Genomic DNA, 22,953 nt, shown 5'->3' on the forward strand with positions numbered 1-22,953 from the left:
GTATGTACAGCCAGGCTGAGGGCAGGGATGTCGTGTGGGGGAACAGCTGGAGCGGCGCAACCAATCACATTACAGCTTCTATTCTTCTATAACCAATCAGAGTGCAGCTTGTATAACTGAGCGCAGTACAGCTCTTATTGTTTAACCTGTTGTGCGAAAACAATAGCTGAAATCTGATTTGTTATCAAGTGCACGTGGTTTATCTATGAGGCCTAACATGCTGGGACAGTCATAGCAGATAGTCATAGTCCCTTATGGCTGTCAGGTCACACTAATGCTGCTAAGTCACCTGTAGTCCCTTATGGCTGTCTGGTCACCTTACCTATAGTCCCTAATGGCTCCCAGGTCACATATAGTCCCTTATGGCTGTCTGGTCACCTTACCTATAGTCCCTAATGGCTGCCAGGTCACATATAGTCCCTTATGGCTGTCTGGTCACCTTACCTATAATCCCTAATGGCTGCCAGGTCGCATATAGTCCCTTATGGCTGCCAAGTCACATATAAATGTCTGTTGCTGCTAGGTCACCTATAGTACCTTATGACTTTCATGTCACTTATAAACCTTTATTGCTGCCAGGTTACCTATAGTCCCTTATGGCTGTCTGGTCACCTATAGTCCCTTATGGCTGTCTGGTCACCTATAGTCCCTTATGGCTGTCTGGTCACCTATAGTCCCTTATGGCTGTCTGGTCACCTATAGTCCCTTATGGCTGTCTGGTCACCTATAGTCCCTTATGGCTGCCAGGCCACACTAATGCTGCTAGGTCACCTATAGTCCCTTATGGCTGTCTGGTCACCTATAGTCCCTTATGGCTGTTAGGTCACCTATAGTCCCTTATGGCTGTCTGGTCACCTATAGTCCCTTATGGCTGCCAGGTCACACTAATGCTGCTAGGTCACCTATAGTCCCTTATGGCTGTCTGGTCACCTATAGTCCCTTATGGCTGTTAGGTCACCTATAGTCCCTTATGGCTGTCTGGTCACCTATAGTCCCTTATGGCTGTTAGGTAACATATAAACCTTTAATGCTACCAGGTCATCTGTAATTCTTTATGTCTGTCAGGTCACTTATAGTTCCTTATGACTCTCTGGTCACATATACAGTGGTACCTCGGTTCTCAAACGTAATTGGTTCCGGAAGGCAGTTTGAGAACCAAGCAGTGTTTTCCCAAAGGAAATAATGTAAATGTGTTTAATTGGTTCCAATAATTACATACAATACTCATTTTTTAAAGAGGACCTGTCACCCCCCGTGCCGGGGTGACAGGCTCCCCACCCCCGTTAGATCCCCCTATACGTACCTCAAAGCGCCGGGTCCCGCTTCCTGAGCCGGTCGGGTGACTGAGATTTCAGCGCCCGAAGCCCGGCGTGCGCGCTTACAGTAGAGTCAGATGCTCATAGAGAATTAATGGGGAGTCCGATGCTCCGTCATTCTCTATGGGCATCGGACTCTCCTGTGAGCACGTGCGTCGGGCTTCGGGCGCTGAAATCTCAGTCACCCGACCGGCTCTGGAAGTCGGACCCGGCGCGATGAGGTAAGTATAGGGGGATCTAACGGGAGGGCGGGGGGCGGGAGCCTGTCACCCCGGCACGGGGCGGGGCGGGGCGGGGGGGGGGGGGGTTGGGGGGATGACAGGTTTCCTTTAAGTGCCCAGTGTAACCCCTGCATTACAGAACAGCACTATAATATACAGGACATTACAGAGCAGCACTATATACTGTACAGTACATTATACAAAAGAAACACTCAACCAAACCAGCAATTATAGTACAGTAGTCACTAACTCCTTACTTATCCTCTTCTGTATAGACTCCTCCCCATCCCAGCACTGTAACAGATGGGAGATGGTGGTGCACTGACTGTACTACTACTGTACTGTATATGCACTCCAGCAGTCTTATACAGTACAGGATGGGAGATGGTGGTGCACTGACTGTACTACTACTGTACTGTATATGCACTCCAGCAGTCTTATACAGTACAGGATGGGAGATGGTGGTGCACTGACTGTACTACTACTGTGCTGTATATGCACTCCAGCAGTCTTATACAGTACAGGATGGGAGATGGTGGTGCACTGACTGTACTACTACTGTACTGTATATGCACTCCAGCAGTCTTATACAGTACAGGATGGGAGATGGTGGTGCACTGACTGTACTACTACTGCACTGTATATGCACTCCAGCAGTCTTATACAGTACAGGATGGGAGATGGTGGTGCACTGACTGTACTACTACTGTACTGTATATGCACTCCAGCAGTCTTATACAGTACAGGATGGGAGATGGTGGTGCACTGACTGTACTACTACTGCACTGTATATGCACTCCAGCAGTCTTATACAGTACAGGATGGGAGATGGTGGTGCACTGACTGTACTACTACTGCACTGTATATGCACTCCAGCAGTCTTATACAGTACAGGATGGGAGATGGTGGTGCACTGACTGTACTACTACTGCACTGTATATGCACTCCAGCAGTCTTATACAGTACAGGATGGGAGATGGTGGTGCACTGACTGTACTACTACTGCACTGTATATGCACTCCAGCAGTCTTATACAGCACTGTACTGTACGTGAAGCCTCACCAGTGCTAAACTCACCAGGTACAATCCACTGTACTTCAAGACTGGGGGCCCGAAAAGTGTTTGAGAACTGAAGCAAACTTGCCTTGAAAATAAGTTCTGAGCAGTTTGAAAACCAAGGTACCACTGTAAACCTTTATTGCTGCCAGGTTAGGCTAGGTTCACACTGCGTTTTCAGCATCCGTTTAACGGATCCGTTTTTTTAACGTCCAGAAAAATAGGGTCAGCAACGTTTTTTTGTCCGTTTTGGTCCGTCAAAAAAAACGGACCATTTTTTCAGCCCTATACATCTGGTTTCTTCCTGGTTTCCTCTCTGACCTGTGACCCTGCAGTTGCCAGGCTACAGTGCAGACACTTTCCCACAATCCCCCTTGCTGCATGGGTAGTGAAAACCAACTAACTGCCACTACTAATGGGACAGATCATGTGACTGGGATTGAACTGAGTATGAGCTTCCTAGGAAAGTGGATGCCTGACTGGGCCGTTACCAAGGGCAACAAGTTATGAAACTAATTAGGGGTATTAGGGAACCTTGCAGAAAGGAGCAGTTGCCCATAGCAACAATCTTCCCGCTTTCATTTTTATATATGCCTTGAAAAATGAAAGCTGAAATCTGATTGGTTGCTATGGACAACTTATCTGCTGTTCCTTTGCACTGATCTGCGTGTAATGGCACCAGAGTTGTGTGCTACATAGATGTTGGTCCTCCCCACCATGCCACCTTATGTTGCCCACCTCCTTCCTTCATGTGGCCACATGTTAGTTTTCATCATTTGGCTCCACAGAAGGTATACATGACGCCATAGGGGAGACCATCCCCTCCTGAAACTCCTTTGCACTTGCAGCTCTGTTTTGATGGCTCATGGAATCAGTACTGAAAAATACACACACCTGGGTCTGCAGAGGATCCTCTGGTGGCCCATGCTTAAAGTGTCACTGTTGTTTAAATTTTTTTGCAGAAATCAATAGTACAGGCGATTTTAAGAAACTTTGTAATTGGGTATATTAGCCAAAAAATGTATTTTTATCATGAAAAAGCAGTTTGAAGCTCTCACCCCGTCCTCATGGTTCTCTTATGGAGAGGGGAGGGGTGGAGGGAGATGAGGCACCAAAACAGGACAACAAAGAGTTAATTTACAGCTGCATCACCAGCTATCTCCTCTGAAGTCAGCAAGGACCTCTCTGACCTCTGAATTCGGCTTTCACACAGGTCCCACTGTGTAATCCTTTGTTCTCTGCTGGCGACTAATCTCCCTCCTCTCCATAGATTACACAAGGCCCAACTGATGTAAAAGAGTTGAGATTTCCTGATAATGAGCAGTGGATGAGAGAGAGGGGGGGGGCCTGGGGAAAGTCTTTTTGAATGCAAATAATGGCATATTTGCTTAATAAACCCAATTACATGTAAATAAATTAAATGAATGTAAACAGGTCACTATTTACCATTGTTTTACAAAAGGGTTTTCCAGTAAAATCGTGCTTCTGGCCTATCCTACACCCAGCACTAACACATTGAATGGGGTGAGAGCAGATGCTCTGCACATTGTGTAGGGGTGACGCCAGGTTACTACAGCTCAGATCCCATTCACTTCAATGAACCTAGCACGGCCACTACACAATGGACGGAGCCTTATGTATCTGGCTTCATTCACTATATAGATCCAGGTGCTGCATCTGATCATCTGGGGTCAGCACACTCTGTCAGTGACATTTGTGTTTTATCTTGAGGATAGGCTGTAGGTTTTCACTAGAAACCCTTTAAGGTTAAAACTGTGTGACGATTCCAGTTTATACTTTCAATGTGTGTGGTTTTTTTTTTTTTTTGCGAATCTGCAGCAAAAGTTGAAATCTGTTGCAGGAACTTGCAGCATCTCGACGACATTAGTGTTTTTTTTGTTACTGAGTATTCTGATTTGTACTGAAGCTGCTTTGTTTCTTACAGGACTGGTGTATGTCATCCAGAGACATGAGCACCCCGTCTTTTTCTTCATCATCTTCATCAAGCTCTAAATGCAAAATCCTCTCCACCCTGAAGAATGTTTTTGGATTTAACACTTTCCGATCAGATCTGCAGGAAAATGCGACACGCACCGTGGTTAAAGGTGACGTATGTTTATGGCATCTGCCGGATACACCAGTCAGCCATAACGCTCACAAGATCTCTGATATACTGTGGTGTCTGGGGTTGTAATATTAGTAGCAGATAAGTTTGATAGCTAACAATTTTAGGTTGATGGGGGTCTGACACCTGGGCTCCCCATTCATCTTTATTGGGAGGCCATCAGCAGGGGCTAGCACCCTGGAGGTAGCCAAGAACCTGGTGAGCCAAGTGAGATTTGCTGACTTTTACCACCTGAATGGTACCCAGTAAAGTGGCCTAACCATGCGGAAAAATCAATAGATAACGTCCCAACCTAAGATCAGAATTTTCCTTTATCAACAAATGCAAATCAATCAATAAATTTGTTAATGTTAATTTGTATCTTTCTTTCTTCTTAGGTGATAAAGATGTATTTGTATGTATGCCAACTGGAGCTGGTAAGTCTCTTTGTTATCAGCTCCCAGCAGTCCTTGCTGCAGGAATCACCATTGTCATCTCCCCCTTGATAGCTCTGATTCAGGTAATTGACCACAATTTTTAATTTGTTATTGTATAGTGTTGTCTAGACCTGTCAAAAGTTTAGATAGCACCAGGTCCCAGTCCTGAGACCCGATAGATAGGACTACTTCCTGGTCAGCTGCTGATCCATCTGATTACAGGAATCTGGCTCTGTTATATTCTTTGGAGCCTGACTTCTGTAATCGGCCAGAGTGGGTGTCCATACACTTTCCTCTGGTTGTAACTCTTGACTGCAGCAGGTCTCAGGACTGGGACCTGATGTGATCTAAACTTTTGACATGTCTAGACAACATGCCAGAAATTCATAAAAATGACAATATTGCTTTATAGTGAATGTACCGTCAGGTACATCGCTTTGGGTTTTTTACATTAACAGACGGGCGCTGGTGCAGGGATGCTGGTGGCACGGTCCTTTTTTTGAACCGCCGCTTGGTTCCCGCATGCAGCCCCGGTCTATTCCTGAGCACCGACCCACCCCAAGGCATTGGGAGCAGGCCTGCGGGCCCCTAGTGTGATGAAAACCTCTCTCCTATGTGAGAATCAATGGAGCTACGTGGACGAGAAGTCCGTCTAAATTTTTTTATTAAAGTATTGTATTGCCCCCTAAAAGTTATATAAATCCCCAATATACACTTGGGGAAATGCACATAAAGTATTTTTTTCCCTGCACTCACTACTGCTGGAGAGGATGATGGCAGGGGGATGCTCAGTGTCCCTCCAGTGCGCTGTGACCCTCAGTGTCCCCCTGCCATCATCCACTCCAGCAGCCACAGCCCGCACAGCTCTGGGAGTTGGGTCGTGACATCACCATTTTATCCAGGAAGTGAGGCATTAATGCAGTAGTAAGTGCAGGGAAAAAAAGCACTTTTATGTGCATTTCCCGTAATAAGTGTATGTTGAGGATTTGTATAACTTTTGTGGGGCAACAAGTTTCTTAGGCCTGATTCATCCGTAGCACTATCTGTAACTGCAGACCCACAGACCCATACGTCTTTTTGCCATCCTATAGCCATACTACTCATGCGTTTTTGCCATCCTATAGTCATACTACTCATGCGTTTTTGCCATCCTATAGTCATACTACTCATATGCGTTATTGCCATCCTATAGTCATACTAGTCATATGCGTTTTTGCCATCCTATAGTCATACTACTCATGCGTTTTTGCCATCCTATAGTCATACTACTCATATGCGTTTTTGCCATCCTATAGTCATACTACTCATATGCGTTATTGCCATCCTATAGTCATACTACTCATATGCGTTATTGCCATCCTATAGTCATACTACTCATATGCGTTATTGCCATCCTATAGTCATACTACTCATGCGTTATTGCCATCCTATAGTGATACTACTCATATGCGTTTTTTCCATCCTATAGTGATACTACTCATATGCGTTATTGCCATCCTATAGTGATACTACTCATATGCGTTTTTTCCATCCTATAGTCATACTAGTCATATGAGTTATTGCCATCCTATAGTCATACTAGTCATATGCGTTATTGCCATCCTATAGTCATACTACTCATATGCGTTATTGCCATCCTATAGTCATACTAGTCATATGCGTTATTGCCATCTTATAGTCATACTACTCATATGCGTTATTGCCATCCTATAGTCATACTACTCATATGCGTTATTGCCATCCTATAGTCATACTACTTCTACTACTTGACCTAAATTCTTTCTCCAAGCAAATGTAGTAGAGGTTAACAGCAAAGTTATATGTGTAAATGACAATTTATGTATCCCTTTTTATATGTGCACTGAGGTCTCCCTTACTGTCTCTGTTTTTCTGTGTATAGGATCAGGTAGACCACCTTATATGTCTAAAGATTAACGCCTGCTCCCTGAATTCCAAGCTGCCATCAGCAGAGCGTAAGAAAATCCTTCAGGACCTGGAGAGCGAGAACCCTAAGATCAAACTCTTGTACATAACCCCTGAAATGAGCGTAGCCTCATCCTTCCAGCCAACCCTGAACATGCTGCTATCCCGGGGCCTCCTCTCCTACCTCATCATAGATGAAGCTCACTGTGTTTCCGACTGGGGCCATGACTTCCGACCCGATTACCAGCGTTTGGGATCTCTGCGTTTACGTTTGCCACAGACGCCTTGCGTTGCCCTCACCGCCACTGCCACCAAACAAGTGCAGGACGACATTATAGCTTCGCTGAAGCTACGCCAGCCTATTGAAATGTTCAAAACGCCCTGCTTTCGTAGTAACCTGTTCTACGATATACAGATAAAAGAGTTACTGGGAGATCCATATGGCAATATGAAGGACTTCTGCTTGAAAGCTCTGGGAGAAAAGAACTCTGCTGGGGTAATGAGACAAAAGATCACAATTTAGCATCAACGTATAAGGCTGCATTCACATGTCCCGTAAAATTGTTAATTGGCAATTTTAGGAACCATTCAAGTGAATGCAGCCATTCACACGATCCGTGCCGCGACCCCCACTTCAATTTGCACTGCAAAAAAAAGGACATGTCCTAGTGGGGATCACGGCACCCCCACCCCTACCCCGCGTCGCTTGGCAGCAGAATTGACAGGAGTGCAGAATACAACTACTCACCTACGTCTCCCTCGCCGTCCAGTTCACGTCCGCCGGCACTGGGAAAATAGGGGAGTAGTTTTCTTCTGTGCTCCTGTCATCCCTGCTGCCAGCGGTGAGGGGCTGCACTTTGGGGGATCCTTGCCGCGATCCTCCTCTGGTCATCATGGCGTGGATCGTGGCACGGATCGTGTGAATGAGGCCTAAGTGTTCTTTAGATCAGTAGTTATTGGAGCACACTTGGGTTCATCCGATCTCAGACTCTTGACATTTCATTACCAGTGGCTGAAGAAGTTGGATGCAGCCCTAGGGAGTCCTGGAAAACATGGATATAGCCTATGGCTGTATCCATGTTTTTCAGGCAGCCTTAGGACTGCATCCAACTTCTTCAGACGCCACTAATCAAATAATGAACGGTTGGGTTTAGACAAACCGTAACATGCTTGAGGTACACTCATCTCTAGTAGTTTTATCTTGTTTTTGGAAATTTGGGCATCGACAGAGTGAAAATGGTTTAGCCTCTTGTGCAGGAGCTGTACGATGCATTTGCTGCTGAGTGCAGAATCTGGATATACAGTCATCTACTGTATATCCATACAGGACATTTGTAAAGCGTAGCTATCTTCTATGGTCTCTGCACTATATAAAATAACTGATACTTTGACTATAAGGGCCGGTTCACACTGAGCAAACACGGCGCAATTCCGCGGCAGAGCTCTCCGCCGCGGAATCTCGCCGTGCTTAGTGTCCTGCTGTTAAGTGAATGGAGAGGGCGCGCGCTGATCCGCTGCCGCCACTCTCCGCTCAAAGAATGAACATATTCATTCTTTGAGCGGGGAGGAGAGCGAGCGGACAGGCACGCGCTCTCCCATTCGCTCAAAGCAGCACACTGAGCACGGCGAGAATTTGCGCCGTGTTTGCTCAGTGTGAACCAGCCCTAAGAGTCTGTAATTCCTGTGATCTCACACCACTTTGCCTGCCTGTTGCTTTTGTAGCGTTTTTCTGGTTGTGGAATAGTGTACTGTAGGACCAGAGATGCTTGTGAAGAGGTAGCAACTCAATTGTCTCAGCGAGGCGTCCCCTCTAAGGCCTACCATGCAGGTGAGTAACAGACATGGGCACCCTTTACATTCTTTTTACACTCCCGTCTTTTCCTTTGCATTAGAAAGGAGACAAAACTTCTGCTCATCTCTTAGGTCTCAAATCAGCAGATCGAGTTACCATCCAGAACGAGTGGATGGAGGAAGTGGTTCCTGTGATTGTGGCCACCATCAGTTTTGGAATGGGGGTTGATAAAGCCAATGTAAGGTGCGTAATTGTGTATTCTTCATTATTTTTATATAATACAATCACACAATATTGTAGTTTTGCTGACTTTATGGTGTAAAGTAGAAAAAAAAGTTTTCTTTGGCACAAGCACTCAACTTTGGCTTCAGCTTTGGCTGTCCAGGCATGGTGGGAATTGTAGTCTTGCAACAGCTGGAGGGCCGAAGGTTCCCCATCTCTGGTCTAATGTGTATACGATGGGCGATAAATGGTATAACATGAATCATTTTGGTGATGAAAAAGTTCTTGTCCAATACTTATATATTATAGGTTTGTCGCTCACTGGAATATTGCCAAGTCTTTGGCTGGCTACTATCAAGAGTCTGGGAGAGCAGGTCGAGATGGCAAGCCATCTTTTTGTCGCCTGTATTATTCCAGGACCGATCGGGACCAAGTGAGCTTCCTGATCAAAAAGGAAATTACACAATTACAGGTCAGTAAGGAAGAACTTTTTCCCTCTATAATGGTTGGAATGTTACAATGGTTTCTCTCACCATAGAGAGACGGATTATCTGAATATATTAGATATAGTATCTGAATATATATTCATATCTCTGGAGCAACTCAGACATCCTAGAGTTGTCTCTGTCTTAGAGAAGAATATTCCTGTCCCCTGTGATCTTGAGAATGATGACAGACTCTTTCTTTTCCCACTGAATGGAGTGGTGGGTCTTCTCGCTCTCCATTAATTAATTCATTCTCGAGCTGCCAGAGATAGTCGAGAACAGCGTTTGACTATCTCTGCGGCTCCACAAAGGATGAATGGGGTGCGCTGACCCACTGCTCCATTCAGTTGGGGCCAGGTTCTTGTGGCTGGGGGGGGGGGGGGGGGGGGAATGATAATCCAACCTTTAGATTAGAAACTAGAGATGAGCGCAACTTGAGTATTCTTGGGTCCCTCCGCACCGAGCATGCGGCTTTTGATTACAGGTGGCTAAAGAAAATGGATGCAGCACTAAGGCTGCCTGGAGAACATTGATACAACCATAGGCTATGTTCCCACAACATAAGTTCCGCGGTATTCACGGCCGTTGTTATATACACATGGTATACCCTCCAGCCGGGATCCCAAGCGGGACCGCGAGAAACATGTCAGTTTTCTGCAGCCGCTACTCAAGCTCCGGCGGCACGCTCCATTGTGTGCAGTGAAGAATTCTGATGCGGATGCGCACGGATGCGCCCGTATCAAAACTCAGCAGCACTAAAGATCATCCCGCCGGTACTGCAGTACCGGCCAGGATGATCTGTTCTGTGACCCGGCCAGGCCACGTATCGGCCGGTCTTATACAGTGTGTGACCATAGCCATAGTCTGTATCCATGTTTTCCAGGACTTCCTAGGGCTGCATCCAACTTCTTCATCCACTGCTAATCTAATGCCACATGCTGGGGTTCAGTGGGGTGCGAGCATACACGAGTTGCGCTCATCTCTTTCAGACGCTCATCCCCTATCCCGTGGATACGTTTTTATATCGCTAGAAACCCCTTTAAACCCCAGACTTATTTACTTTGTTTTAAAAAATAGTTTTCTATTTCCTTCTACTACCTTAGGAAATTCCTTAAATTAAAGGAAAGTGTGTTTTTTATTTTTTCAGGAAAAACGAGGAAGTGTGAAAGCATCGGACAAAGCAGCAATGGCTGGGTTCGAGGCAATGGTGAATTTTTGTGAGGAGTTTGGGTGAGTCGTCATTTTCTTTTTCTCTGTTAATCCCTACATTGGTGACATTGTCAGAGGATGTTGCTGTTTCTTCCTTCCATTGAAGCAGCCGCTACAGGGGAGATGTAGTACAAGTGCGGCCATTCCTATATACAGGCTTCAGACCCACTCTACGTTTCATTGATACACCAATATATGGCACACAGGCAATTAGTAATTTTAGCCCCACCACTGCTTTTAGAGCAGAGTGGTGGTTGGTACCTAGACAACGGGCAATAATAGGAGGGAAAGAGCGGAATATTAGAAGAAGACAAGTTTGATAAGTGAATGTATTTGCAAAAATATATAGCTTGAGGGGCCCTACAAATATAACTATATTGGTTGAGATGGGAGTACCCTTTTTGTTGTTTTTTTTTAACACGTTTAGTTGATGCAGTATCACATGTAGTATATCTTTTGTGCATCAAAATACATTAACCCTTTTTTGTTATGAAACCTGCATTTCTTTATTCTTTGGTCTTTGCTTTGCTATTATTAATAGACTCTTTTGTACATTGACTTTGGAGTTCTGTGGTTATGTTTGACCATAGTATTTCCTAGGTGAATTGTGATTATTGATTTCTGTTGAGCAACAAATGTATGTAAGCAGAAGGGAAAAGAAAAGAGTAAAAAAAAAAAAAAATATATATATATATATATATGTGTATGTATATATATATATATATATATATATATATATATATATATATATTTATGTGGAACTGCAAATCCCCATAATGCAGCAGCGTAGTACAACTGGCTAGAATAGAGAAGTAGAGAAGTGTGTGTGTTCAGAATTGACCAATCAGGAAGTGAGAATCACAGAGCTGTGCAGGAGGACAGTGACAGAAGCTTTTCTATACAGTGTGAATGACTGAGTGTAAGTGCAGGCACATTATAGAAGCAGTGTGTATAGCTGAGTGTGAGTGCAGGCACATTATAGCAGGAGTGGAGAGGATGGGAAACACAAGTGCTGACAGAGACTGCAGGAAGGGATGAGCAGGGTATAGGGTGAGCACAGTATAGCAGCACTCTCTGTCTCTGGGGAGAGAGGGGTTACAGCTATGAAGAGATTACCTCCATAGTCCTGTCCCTTGATACAATCCCCAGCCTGAGGTGGATCTGCTATGATTTGGAAGGTGAGGGAGACTTCCTGGGTCAGAGTACAGTGCTGTAGACCCCTCTAAGCAGAACATACCCCTCCCCCACTCCCCCTCCCACCCAGTACAGGGAGCTCTTAAACCAAAGCAATGCTCTTAAACCAAGTTACACACAAGGTTTGGGATAAGGGGAACGGGGTAATCTTAACAACTTAGGCTGCAGTACCACCCTGCACCACCAGATGTCACCTTATCAATAAAACAACCCACACTATATTTTATACAAACGAACACTGAGCTTAGTTCATAAAAAAATATAACTAATTTTTATCAGAGAACTTAAAAGCCTCCTAATGTCCCCTATGCTTCTATTCAGTTTTAAAGAGGTCTAACATCAGCTACTATTACCATCCAATGTTATTGCACTCACCCATGCTGCCGGAACACCAAACAGAGCCGTCCCTACGTACGTTTCGTTATCTTCCTCAGGGAACCCTTAAACCAAGTTGCAATTTTGTGAGCTCCTTTTGCAAAGCGCTCTCAATTCAAGTTACTCTTAGGGTACAAACAAACACGGCATATACGCTGCGTATTTACTGCTGCGATACGCAGCAGATATGCAGCAGATTAGATCTAAATAACTGAACACAGTATCAAATCTGCACCCTCAAATCTGCTGCAGATCTGCTGCGTATACGCTGTGTGTGTTTGTACCCTTAGGGTATAAACCCACACACCGTATACGCAGCGAAAATGAAAGGTGGAATCTGATTGGTTGCTAGGGGCAACAGAGCCAGTTTCACTTTACACCATGTTTGATAAATCTCCCCCCATGTCTGATAAATCTCCCCTTCATAACACTATTACACATACTGTCCAGCTACTTTTGGACACATATATATAATTGTATAGCATCTGCATTTTCTTTGGTCTGGTTATATACTATATTACAATGTAAGACTGGGTTTACACTATGTTTTTGCAATCAGTTTTTCTTTTTTTTTCATCTTTTTTTTGCAAAAAACTGATGCGTTTGTGTGCATCTGCTTTGATCCGATTTTTCCATTGACTTCCATTATAAAAAAGGGATCAAAACAAATCTCCATTTTTTAAGCCGACACAAAAGAGGTTGACTACGTTTTTGTGTCCATAAAAAAACAAAAACAATTTTTTGCAAAAAAAAAAAAAAGGATGAAAAAAAACTGATTGCAAAAACGTAGATTGAACCCAGCCTAAGCAGTTACTTTTACATTCCTTGCTTTACTATTATACCCCCCACTCCACCCTCCAGTGTAACAATGAACAATGTGCTATTATGGGCCGTTTACACAGACAGATTTATCTGACAGATTTTGGAAGCCAAAGCCAGGAATGGATTTGAAAAGAGGATAGATCCTAGTCTTTCCTTTCTGACCTGATCCCTGTTTATGGTCTGTTCCTGGTTTTGGCTTCAAAGATCTGTCAGATAAATCTGTCTGTGTAAACGCACCATTACACTGAATGATTAGTGGAAAAAAACGCGGAACTTGAGCGAACGAATGTGGAGTTACAGCGAACGATTAACGATCATTTTAGGTTCAGATCTAAATCAACGATCAACGATATACTAACAATTTTTCGGTCATTTCCTGCAATTACACAGAACAATGATCGTTTAAATTCGAACGATTTAACGATTTTTCGCACGATAATCGTCCTGTGTAATAAGGCCCTTAGTGTTCTATTACACGGAGCAATAATCTGCTGAGTCGGGCCGATTCGGCAGACCATCGCTCTGTATAATAAAGACAACGATCAGCTGATGACAACAATCATCGGCTGATCATGTCTTTTGGTCCTGACCTATAATCATCAGTTGCTGGGCGCACATTGCTATGTGTAAGGGTATGTTCAGACTGAGGATTCCGCGCAGAGAAGTTCTGGCGGATTATTTCACTTGCCACCACTCACGGCATTCTATGGTCTGGTGCATTATGCCGTCCGTCCAAAGAATGAACCTGTTCGTTCTTTGGACGGACGGTGGAGTCCCGACCATAGAATAGAGTCTATGGTATGGGCAAAGGTGGGCGTGGCCATGAGCGGTGGCGAATGACAGAATCCGCCGCCACTACCCCGCACAGATTCCTCAGTCTGAACTTACCGTAATAGTGATGTGCGGCCGATGGCTGACGATTGTGTAAAGAAAATAATGAAGTTTCTACATTACCTCTCCACGCTCCCTGGTGTTCTCTTTACTTCTCCCTGTAACCACTGGTAAAGTTTCCCAGCCGGACTCTGAAGTGACAGGCTGCTCAGCCAATCACTGGCCGGGAAGGGACCGCCGCGGCCGGTGATTGGCTGAGCAGCCTGTCACTTCACAGACACAAAAGGGTTAACAGAAACCTCTGAGGTTTTCAGATCATTGGCAACAAGCGCTCCTAAAAATGATAATCGGCCTGTCAGTGTCAAAGTGTTAGAGGTCAGCCAAGGAACGGGTCCAACTTCCCCAGATGCCGGGAGTCATATGCACAGTGTTCGGGTTCGGATGATTGTTGCCAAACTTTGTTAACTTTTGGCAAGTTAGCTGAACACTAGTGGTGATCTGTTTTGCTTCTCCAGTTATGGCGCTGCTTCTGTCTAATGTCAGAACGGAAAGACGTTTATGTTGTTTCTTCTGGATCAGTCACGTATTGCCATTTTTGTTAGCCCACTTTTTTATTATCTATAGAGCAGGTTTCATTGTGTGTATGCTGGGGGGAGTATGTACGGTAAGCACTTGCACTTTTTGTTTATAAACAAGACCCTGTCCAGCTGTACCTGCTACTTGGGAGCTTCTTATAAATCATAGACAAGATAGATAACACCAGCAGCCATCTCCAGCAACAAGGTTTACAGTAAAGACAACGGTGCAGGTTCAACACGTTAACAAGTCGCTGTCATTTCAAAAAACTTAAAGGGGTATTCCACTTAAACACAATTTTTTATACTGTATGTTGCTACCCATGGTGAGACTAACAATTAATTTGATACTTCTCTACTTGTCTCCTTCCCCCAGTTCTGAGCTGCTGCTTTCTGCTGAAGATGCGAAAATCTGTGTGTGAGCTTATCTCTCCGTCTCCCCCTCCTTCTCTCTTCCTTCTGAGATGGTGATGTAAACAAGTCCTTGACTGGCTTTATCTGCAACTTTGTAGCTTCTTTGTAATGCTGGGAGGGTTATTCTGAGGTGAAGTTGCTGATGAACTCACTGTGATTATCCCTCCCGACATTACAAAGTTGCAGATAGGGACTTGTTTACATCAGCTGTCTCTGAAAGGAGACTGAGAGAAAAGCTCACACACAGATTTTTGTGTCTTCAGCAGAAAACAGCAGCTCAGAACTGGGGGAAGGAGACTGAATAGATAATAACAAGTACGGAAGGAATTATTAGTCTTATCATGGGCAGCAACATATGTAATGTTATGTTTGAGTGAAATACCCCTTTAAAATTTAGAAGTTGCATTAATCACACACACACACATCGTTTTTACTGCATAAGGGTAGCTTTACATGTACCGGATTCGCATCGGTTTTCACGCTGCGAGTTTCCTGCGAAATCCACTATGAATCCTGGTAGTGTGAAGTTCAATGGGGTTACATACCTGCAACGGAATTTTCATTCTGCTGTATGTAACCCGGTTGTATAACTTTATAATGTGTGTTATTTTGTGAATAAATGTTTAGCGCCGCACTGCCCCTTTAAACCAGACAGAAATACATGCTAAAAAATATATGAAGATACAACAGATGTTTGCATATGTTTTTCTGTATAAATCAGGGCCTATACTAACACATACGTTTTCATACCTTTTGATGAGGAAAACGTTTGCATTAACATAGAACATAAACCAAGCCAGACTGTGATTCACACAGGACCTAACAGGCTAGGACGTAGCGCAGATGTCACTAGTGACCATGGCCTCTATGGAGTTAAAGGGAACCATTAACCAGAGGACAGACTCTTCTACCACAATTGGCTATGATTTGTAAAAAAATATATATATATATCAATGGGTTGTGAGCACAGTTTTGCAATAAATTGTGTTTCAATAAATGTTATTCATATGGCCACTAGGTGTCCCCTTTCACTGCTCATGCACATTCAGTAGCAGAGAATCCTGGGGGTACTCGCATTGTATGGTCGGCTCTCCTGTCACACAGCCCCACAGCCTCTGTAACCACACAGTGACATTATTGTCTCCTGGTAAGCTGCAGAGCTGATAATATAATTAGTAAAAGTTAATAACAGTTGATATACAACCTGCATGATGAACAGGAGTCTTTCCTTGTGTGACTAGGTTATTCTGTGTTTGGTCTCTTATTTTTAAACAGAGAAAAGACCAAATATCGGCACAGAGGGAGCATGGAGCACAGTTTGGCCATATGTATAGCTTTGATAAAAACATAAATAACTTACTCAAATCAACTGGTTTCAGAAAGTTTTATAGAGTTGTAATTTACTTCTATTTAAAAATCTCAAGTCTTCCAGTACTTATCACTATCACTGTATGTCCTGCAGAAAGTGGTGTATTCTCTCCAGTCTTCCAGTACTTTTTAGCTGCTGTATGTCCTGCAGAAAGTGGTGTATTCTCTCCAGTCCTGACACAGTGCTCCCTGCTGCCACCTCTGTCTGAGACAGGAACTGTCCAGAGCAGCAGCTAATCCCCATAGAAAACCTCTCCTGCTCTGGACAGTTCCTGTATCGGCCAGAGGTGGCAGCAGAGAGCACTGGGTCAGACTAAAAAGAAAACAACATTTCCTGCAGGACATACAGCTGCTGATAAGTATGGGAAGCATTTACATTTTTATATAGAAGTAAATTACAAATAAATATAACTTTCTGAAACCAGTTGATTCGAAAGAAAAAGATTTTTGCTGGACAACCCCTTTAAAAAAATATTTTGCGACAGGTGTGCTTTAGTGATGGAAGATACTATGGCTTTATCAGCAGGATGTCATCATTATTTCCAGCCCATATCATACTGTATGTACCGGATGTGGAGTTACTGATTGTGTCCATAACTCCTGCTTGTTATAGGTCACTATTACATAAGAACAGGTAATGGTGCCATCCCACCCTCCTAGTAATAACATGGGGCGCTGGGGTAGCTCATATACACCTGTTATATAGCTGGGTTATTTGGCTTTATAGAAGCGCGAGCTGGGTGTGTATAAGGCTGGGTGCATGCTGCGTCTTTCATTTACTGTATACATCTTATCCCCCTGAAACGGCTCCATAAACCTTGACTTCTACCACGTTGTGTACAAACAAAGTGTTTTCATTGTGTTAGAATATTTTTAGGTTTTTTTTTGTATATTGTAACATAGTAGTCTTTATGTAATGTATACATTAGAATAATAAATTCTCCTATGTGTCATGCAGCAGAATACATGTTGCATCCTATTCACGGAATTCTCTGGGCATCATACAGTTGCCTTGGCAACCCGACCACCCAACGCGTGCTGCGTCTCGCCATGCAGCATGGTGGGGACAGCAACACTGGAGGTACATGCTGATATACTGTACACAAAGGGTTAATGGCCTGTAAACCATCCCTGAGCTGGAGTCATCCCAGCGCTAAGCCTTGTTTTGTTTAACTTTTTAAATACAGTTTCCCATTGAATATGATCCCGTCATTTCTACAGATACAATTCTTTAATTCTGCATTAGGAAAGACCTGAGCAAGTGTAAACCTGCCCGACAAAGGATGGTGTGACCTGTTCCTGTCCGGCTCTAATAACATTCTCAGTATCCACACCTAGGATGGTGATCGAGACGGGAGACTCCCTTCTAGATTTCAAGCACTGAAGCGGGTTTGGCGGCATTGTGTGGCGTACACTATACTGGAGTCATTGCACTGGGGACAAGAGAGTATGTGTGTCAGGTCCACAGGAATATGTACATGGGTGGGTGCTGGGTGTAATGCTACCTGAGTGGGGATGGGGGGAGGCTGCACTGAAGCTGATGAGAATATCACATTGGACCAGACTTAGCATTAGTCACTACTAGTTGCCCTGGATTATGTAGCTTTGTGACTCTCCACAACCAAGGTGTGTGGCAGCTGGGCAGATAGTCCACATGTCTGGTGCCATACCTCATCTCTAGTCTACGAAGCACCAGATGTAACAGATCCAGCTTATTACATGTTTGGGGATGGGTGCGGATTGACGGACATGTGTGCCCACCCTTGCTGCCATTGCTATGATTTCTGTTAATAGCATTGATGACTGTGTCATATTCATTTGTCATATAACGCGGCCCCCTCCAAAAGTCACCGATATGTTTACAGAATAGCTTTTTGCTCTTTTTAATGTTTCGGACTGGCTGGCAGTCTTGGTGGCATATGATAGATGGCACTTGTTTTCAGACTGAGAATTTTATTGGTTTTAAATTCTATCAAACAGTATATAAATCATAGACAAGATAGATAACACCAGCAGCCATCTCCAGCAACAAGGTTTACAGTAAAGACAACGGTGCAGGTTCAACACGTTAACAAGTCGCTGTCATTTCAAAAAACTTAAAGGGGTATTCCACTTAAACACAATTTTTTATACTGTATGTTGCTACCCATGGTGAGACTAACAATTAATTTGATACTTCTCTACTTGTCTCCTTCCCCCAGTTCTGAGCTGCTGCTTTCTGCTGAAGACGCGAAAATCTGTGTGTGAGCTTATCTCTCCGTCTCCCCCTCCTTCTCTCTTCCTTCTGAGATGGTGACGTAAACAAGTCCTTGACTGGCTTTATCTGCAACTTTGTAGCTTCTTTGTAATGCTGGGAGGGTTATTCTGAGGTCAAGTTGCTAATGAACTCACTGTGATTAACCCTTCCAGCATTACAAAGAAGATACAGTGTTGCAGATACAGCCTACCAGGGAATTGTTTACATCTGCCGTCTCAGAAGGGAGGAGGGGGAGACAGAGAGTGAGGCTCACACACAAATTTTTGTATGCCAGCAGAAAGCCGCAGCTCAGAACTGAGAGAAGGAGACTGAATAGCTAATAACAAGTATTGGAGGAATTTTTAGCCTCACCATGGACAGCAGCATATCAAATGTTATGTTTGAGTGGAGTACCCCTTTAAGACGTGTTAAAAAGTTTCCATTGGTGGGGGTCTGAGGGCTGAGATCTTCACCGATCATTAGAACCAGCGGGTAGAAGTATGTGGCTGAGCTCTCTTTCTCTCACCTGTCAGGCGCTCCCTGCAGACACCCTCCATTTTCCTTTCTATGAGGGACGGTTATCGTTACTGTGGAATAGGTCCCTAAGACGTGTTTAAGGAAATATAAATTAGCCCAGAGTAGAAAGTAGAAACCACCATGGAGGCCTAGTTACATGTGTAGGATGCTTTAAAGTGTCACTGTCGTGTGTATATATATATATATATATATATATATATATATATATATATATATTTTATTTTTTTGCAAAAATCAATAGTACAGGCGATTTTAAGAAACTTTATAGTTGGGTTTATTAGGTAAATATGCCATTATCTGCATTCAAAAAGACTTTCCCCAGCCCCCCCCCTCTCATGCACTGCTTATTATCAGGAAATCTCAACTCTTTTACATCAGTGGAGCTCTGTGTAACCTATGGCGAGGGGAGGGGGGAGGAGGGAGATTAGTCACCAGCAGAGAGCAGAGGACAAAGATTACACAGCAGGACCTGTGTGAAAGCCGTATTCAGAGGTCAGAGGTCAGTGCTGATGTCATAGGAGAAAGCTGGTGATGTAGCTGTAAGTTAACTCTTTGTTGTCCTGTTTTGGTGCCTCATCTCCCTCAACCCATCCCCTCTCCATAAAAGAACCATGAAGACAGGGGGGAGAGCTTCAAACTGCTTTTTCATGATAAAAATACATTTTTTGGCTAATAAACCCAATTACAAAGTTTCTTAAAATCGCCTGTACTATTGATTTCTGCAAAGAATTCGAAACGACAGTGACACTTTAAGGTGCAAACAAACATGAGAGGTTGGTAAAGGGGTGAGCACCAACCAGCGAGACCTTGTGACTGTCAGAGAAGTTACCAGTGAGGGAAGTTATAAAATGTACAAAATGTGGAATGTGAGAAATGTTTCCATTTGTTAGCGATCACTTTCAGCAAACACTATGCTACACAAGCCTGGCTAGGGGAATGGTTGCTGCTTGCACCATAAGACTAGAGTGCATTTGGCCCTCCGAGGGTCTGCAGTCTGTATAGGACGTGTGCCCATCCAATAGCTAATGTCCAATGTGACCATCTCCCCTTTACGCTTCTTGTTTCATATAGTACAGGGGGTGTATACAGGTAGATCCCGATGCTTCGTCTTATCGATATGCCGATTTACGTTTGTGGCAGTGACAGCAGCTGAACACTGAGGCAAACAATAGAAATATCAGGAAGAGCAGGCAAAAGGATCCGATCACCACGAGACCTCCCAGAGCCCAGTCATCCCCCAATATTCTGTTCTTTATGTTTTCCAGAATAGGAGCTGAAGGGTCTAGGATCTGGGCAGCGTCTTGTCCCATCCTGTAAAGGAAAAATACATACATAGTGATTGTGTATGGCTGGGCAGACATGTACATTGATGTGTGAGCCTATGTGATCAGTATTATAGCTGCAGGTTTGTAGTACTACTACAACTGAATGGCTGTTCCAAATATATTTTAGCCTCCATTGTGTGTGTCAGATAAAGTGTAGTCTCCATTTCGCATCTTTAGAAGTCCTTCACTAATGAATGACCTTATATACAGATTCTTCTAGGTCATCCATTACGTTTGAAGAAGGCTTTTTATGATTCAATGGAACTAGTTTGCAGTGTTAACAAAATGTTTAAATAGCTTTTCCTGATTCAATAGAATCTAGTATAGGACATTGTATCTCTAAAACCGAAAAACAATCAGACAAACCTCATATCATTACTTTAGGATTTTTCTGTGCATTGTCCCATTGTTTGAGTATTGCCATCTTATGGATTAGAACTGGCCATTCTATTCTTTAACCCCTTCAGGACTGGACTGATTTTGGCCTTTAAGACCAGAGCCCATTTAAAAAAAAAAAAAAAAATCCACCCTGTCCCACATTATGCAGTTGTAGCTATGTGATGCTTTACTTTCTGATTCTGAGATAATAATAATAATAATTAATTATAAAAATAATAATAATTTTTATTTATATAGCGCCAACAGATTCCGCAGCACTTTACAATTCTGGGGGTACATACATAGACAAAAAATAGACATTACAGAGATCTACATATAATTATCCATACATGAGGAGTGAGGTCCCTGCTCGCATGCATCAGCTTACATACTATCTTTTGTGATATATTGTACCTTAGGTTAGTGGCAAATTTTGGCCGATATGCAAAAGAAATTGCAAACTTAGCATTTTTCTCATTTATTTTCCACGATCACCGCACAGGCTTAATCATGTAATAATTTTATTGCCAGCGTCATTATGCACGCAGAGATACTAAATATGTGTACTGTTTTTTCAACATTTATTCTTGTATTTGGGGCTATGGGGATTATATATGAATCTTACTTTATTATTAATATTTTATGGTGGGTGTTTTTGTTTTTTTTACACTTTAATTTATTGTCCCACCATGGGGACTTAACTTTTCAATATTACATTGCAGTACTGATCAGCCCCCCCCTGCGGATGACATGGGTGCAGCTAGGGGGATGCTGAATGGGGGAAAGCATGCATGAAAAGTAGGCATATCTGCTCTTCCCCAAAATTCTGGCCTACAGATAGGGGCCTCATATGAGAGTCTGCTTCCTATTGGAGGAGGGCAAGTTTTATAGTTTATAGTCCCTATAAACCACCGGGTCTCTATTTGGAGGGTCAGTACTTGAAAATGACTGACCTTTAGGACGTCATGTGTGTAGGTAGCGTGTGCGGCCCTGTGGAGAAGCTCTGTATACATTGCCGTGACTGTCTAGGATGCGAGCACATGTGGCTATGAGATGACATTACCTTGTTCTCACGCTGGGTCTCCTCTGTGACCTGCGGCTCTTGTTACATGAGTCTTCTCCCTTTTGTTGTGCAGATTGAAGCCCTTATTCCGGCCCTGCTCTCCCTCCTCCTCTTCCTCCTCCTCCTCTAGCCCTGGTTAATGTATTACTGCTGCCTGTAGACAGAGCTGTGCTGGGAGCAGGCCTGTTTGTCAGTAGGGGACGACCAATCATCACGACAGATGAACACTGCTGTTACTCTGCAATGTACAGTCAGTCTGTATGGCTGCTATTGAGGGATCCGGGGGTCTGCTGCTTTGCTTGCACATCCTGCCGTTGTGTAGTGAAGTGCCGCTGGCTCAGCACCGGTGACATAGATGTAACCCATACATTCACATCATACTTGTTTTCTTTTTTCATAATTGTATATTTGTTTATGTAATTCACATACCGGAGTGATACTTTAGAATGGGGGGGTCGGGTGCAGGATTATTACTATTATTATATTACAAAGGTTTGGACTGATGTAAATTTGTTCTAAATAAAACATTGTAGCCTCATGTGGGAGACTCCTGATCCTTCCTGGCCTTTTTGGCCTCTACTTCCCTACTTCCACACCTTCATTGTTTTCTTTGCTTTACCTCTGAATTTTGCTATTCTGCTTCCTATTCTCTCTGACCTTCCTCCTCTCGATCCTTTTCCCTCTCTGCCCATCATTTATCTTTATTCTATCTCGATCATTCCTTCAAAACAACATTGACATGAAAATTCCTTGCTCCTGAGAAAAATATAAAAAACAAATTGTCTCTCCAGCAAGAATGTGAACTAAAGTATGATTTAAAAAAAACAAAAACAAACTGTATACTCACCTGCCCCTGGTTTCCTCTGCTCACTGCTGGTTACTGTGATGTGTCAACCCCTTAGGAATTGCCTTCTCAGCCAATCACTGGCTGAAGTGGGTCACCTGTATTGCCAGCTATCACCTGAGCAGCTGCTTCCTGCTTGGTGGAGCATCACAGGAAGCAGTGTTGATAGACAGCGACCAGCAGGAATCAGGGCAGGTGAGTATGACTTTCCTTATTATTTTTCAAG

The 22,953-nt window shown here is 43.6% G+C and overlaps 1 protein-coding gene across 9 annotated transcripts in view; it reads left to right on the plus strand.

Annotated features, from left to right (window-relative positions):
• The window catches only part of RECQL5 (RecQ like helicase 5), a 62,515-nt gene that overhangs the window by 11,333 nt on the left and 28,229 nt on the right, over positions 1-22,953 (plus strand). For 3 of the 9 annotated variants that reach the window (XM_069951704.1, XM_069951699.1, XM_069951700.1), the window contains exons 2-8: positions 4,539-4,698; positions 5,096-5,217; positions 7,035-7,553; positions 8,780-8,885; positions 8,981-9,092; positions 9,381-9,543; positions 10,704-10,786. In XM_069951704.1, the coding sequence (XP_069807805.1) occupies positions 4,548-4,698; positions 5,096-5,217; positions 7,035-7,553; positions 8,780-8,885; positions 8,981-9,092; positions 9,381-9,543; positions 10,704-10,786 (1,256 nt within the window). In that variant the 5' untranslated portion in view covers positions 4,539-4,547. Of the gene's footprint in view, positions 1-139; positions 346-648; positions 1,010-2,580; positions 3,097-3,120; positions 3,385-4,538; positions 4,699-5,095; positions 5,218-7,034; positions 7,554-8,779; positions 8,886-8,980; positions 9,093-9,380; positions 9,544-10,703; positions 10,787-22,953 lie in introns of those variants that run through there. The other 6 variants (XM_069951697.1, XM_069951705.1, XM_069951703.1 and 3 more) reach the window with 5 other exon arrangements.

This window comes from Dendropsophus ebraccatus, chromosome 14 (genome assembly GCF_027789765.1).
Source record: "Dendropsophus ebraccatus isolate aDenEbr1 chromosome 14, aDenEbr1.pat, whole genome shotgun sequence".
Lineage (NCBI taxonomy): Eukaryota > Metazoa > Chordata > Amphibia > Anura > Hylidae > Dendropsophus > Dendropsophus ebraccatus.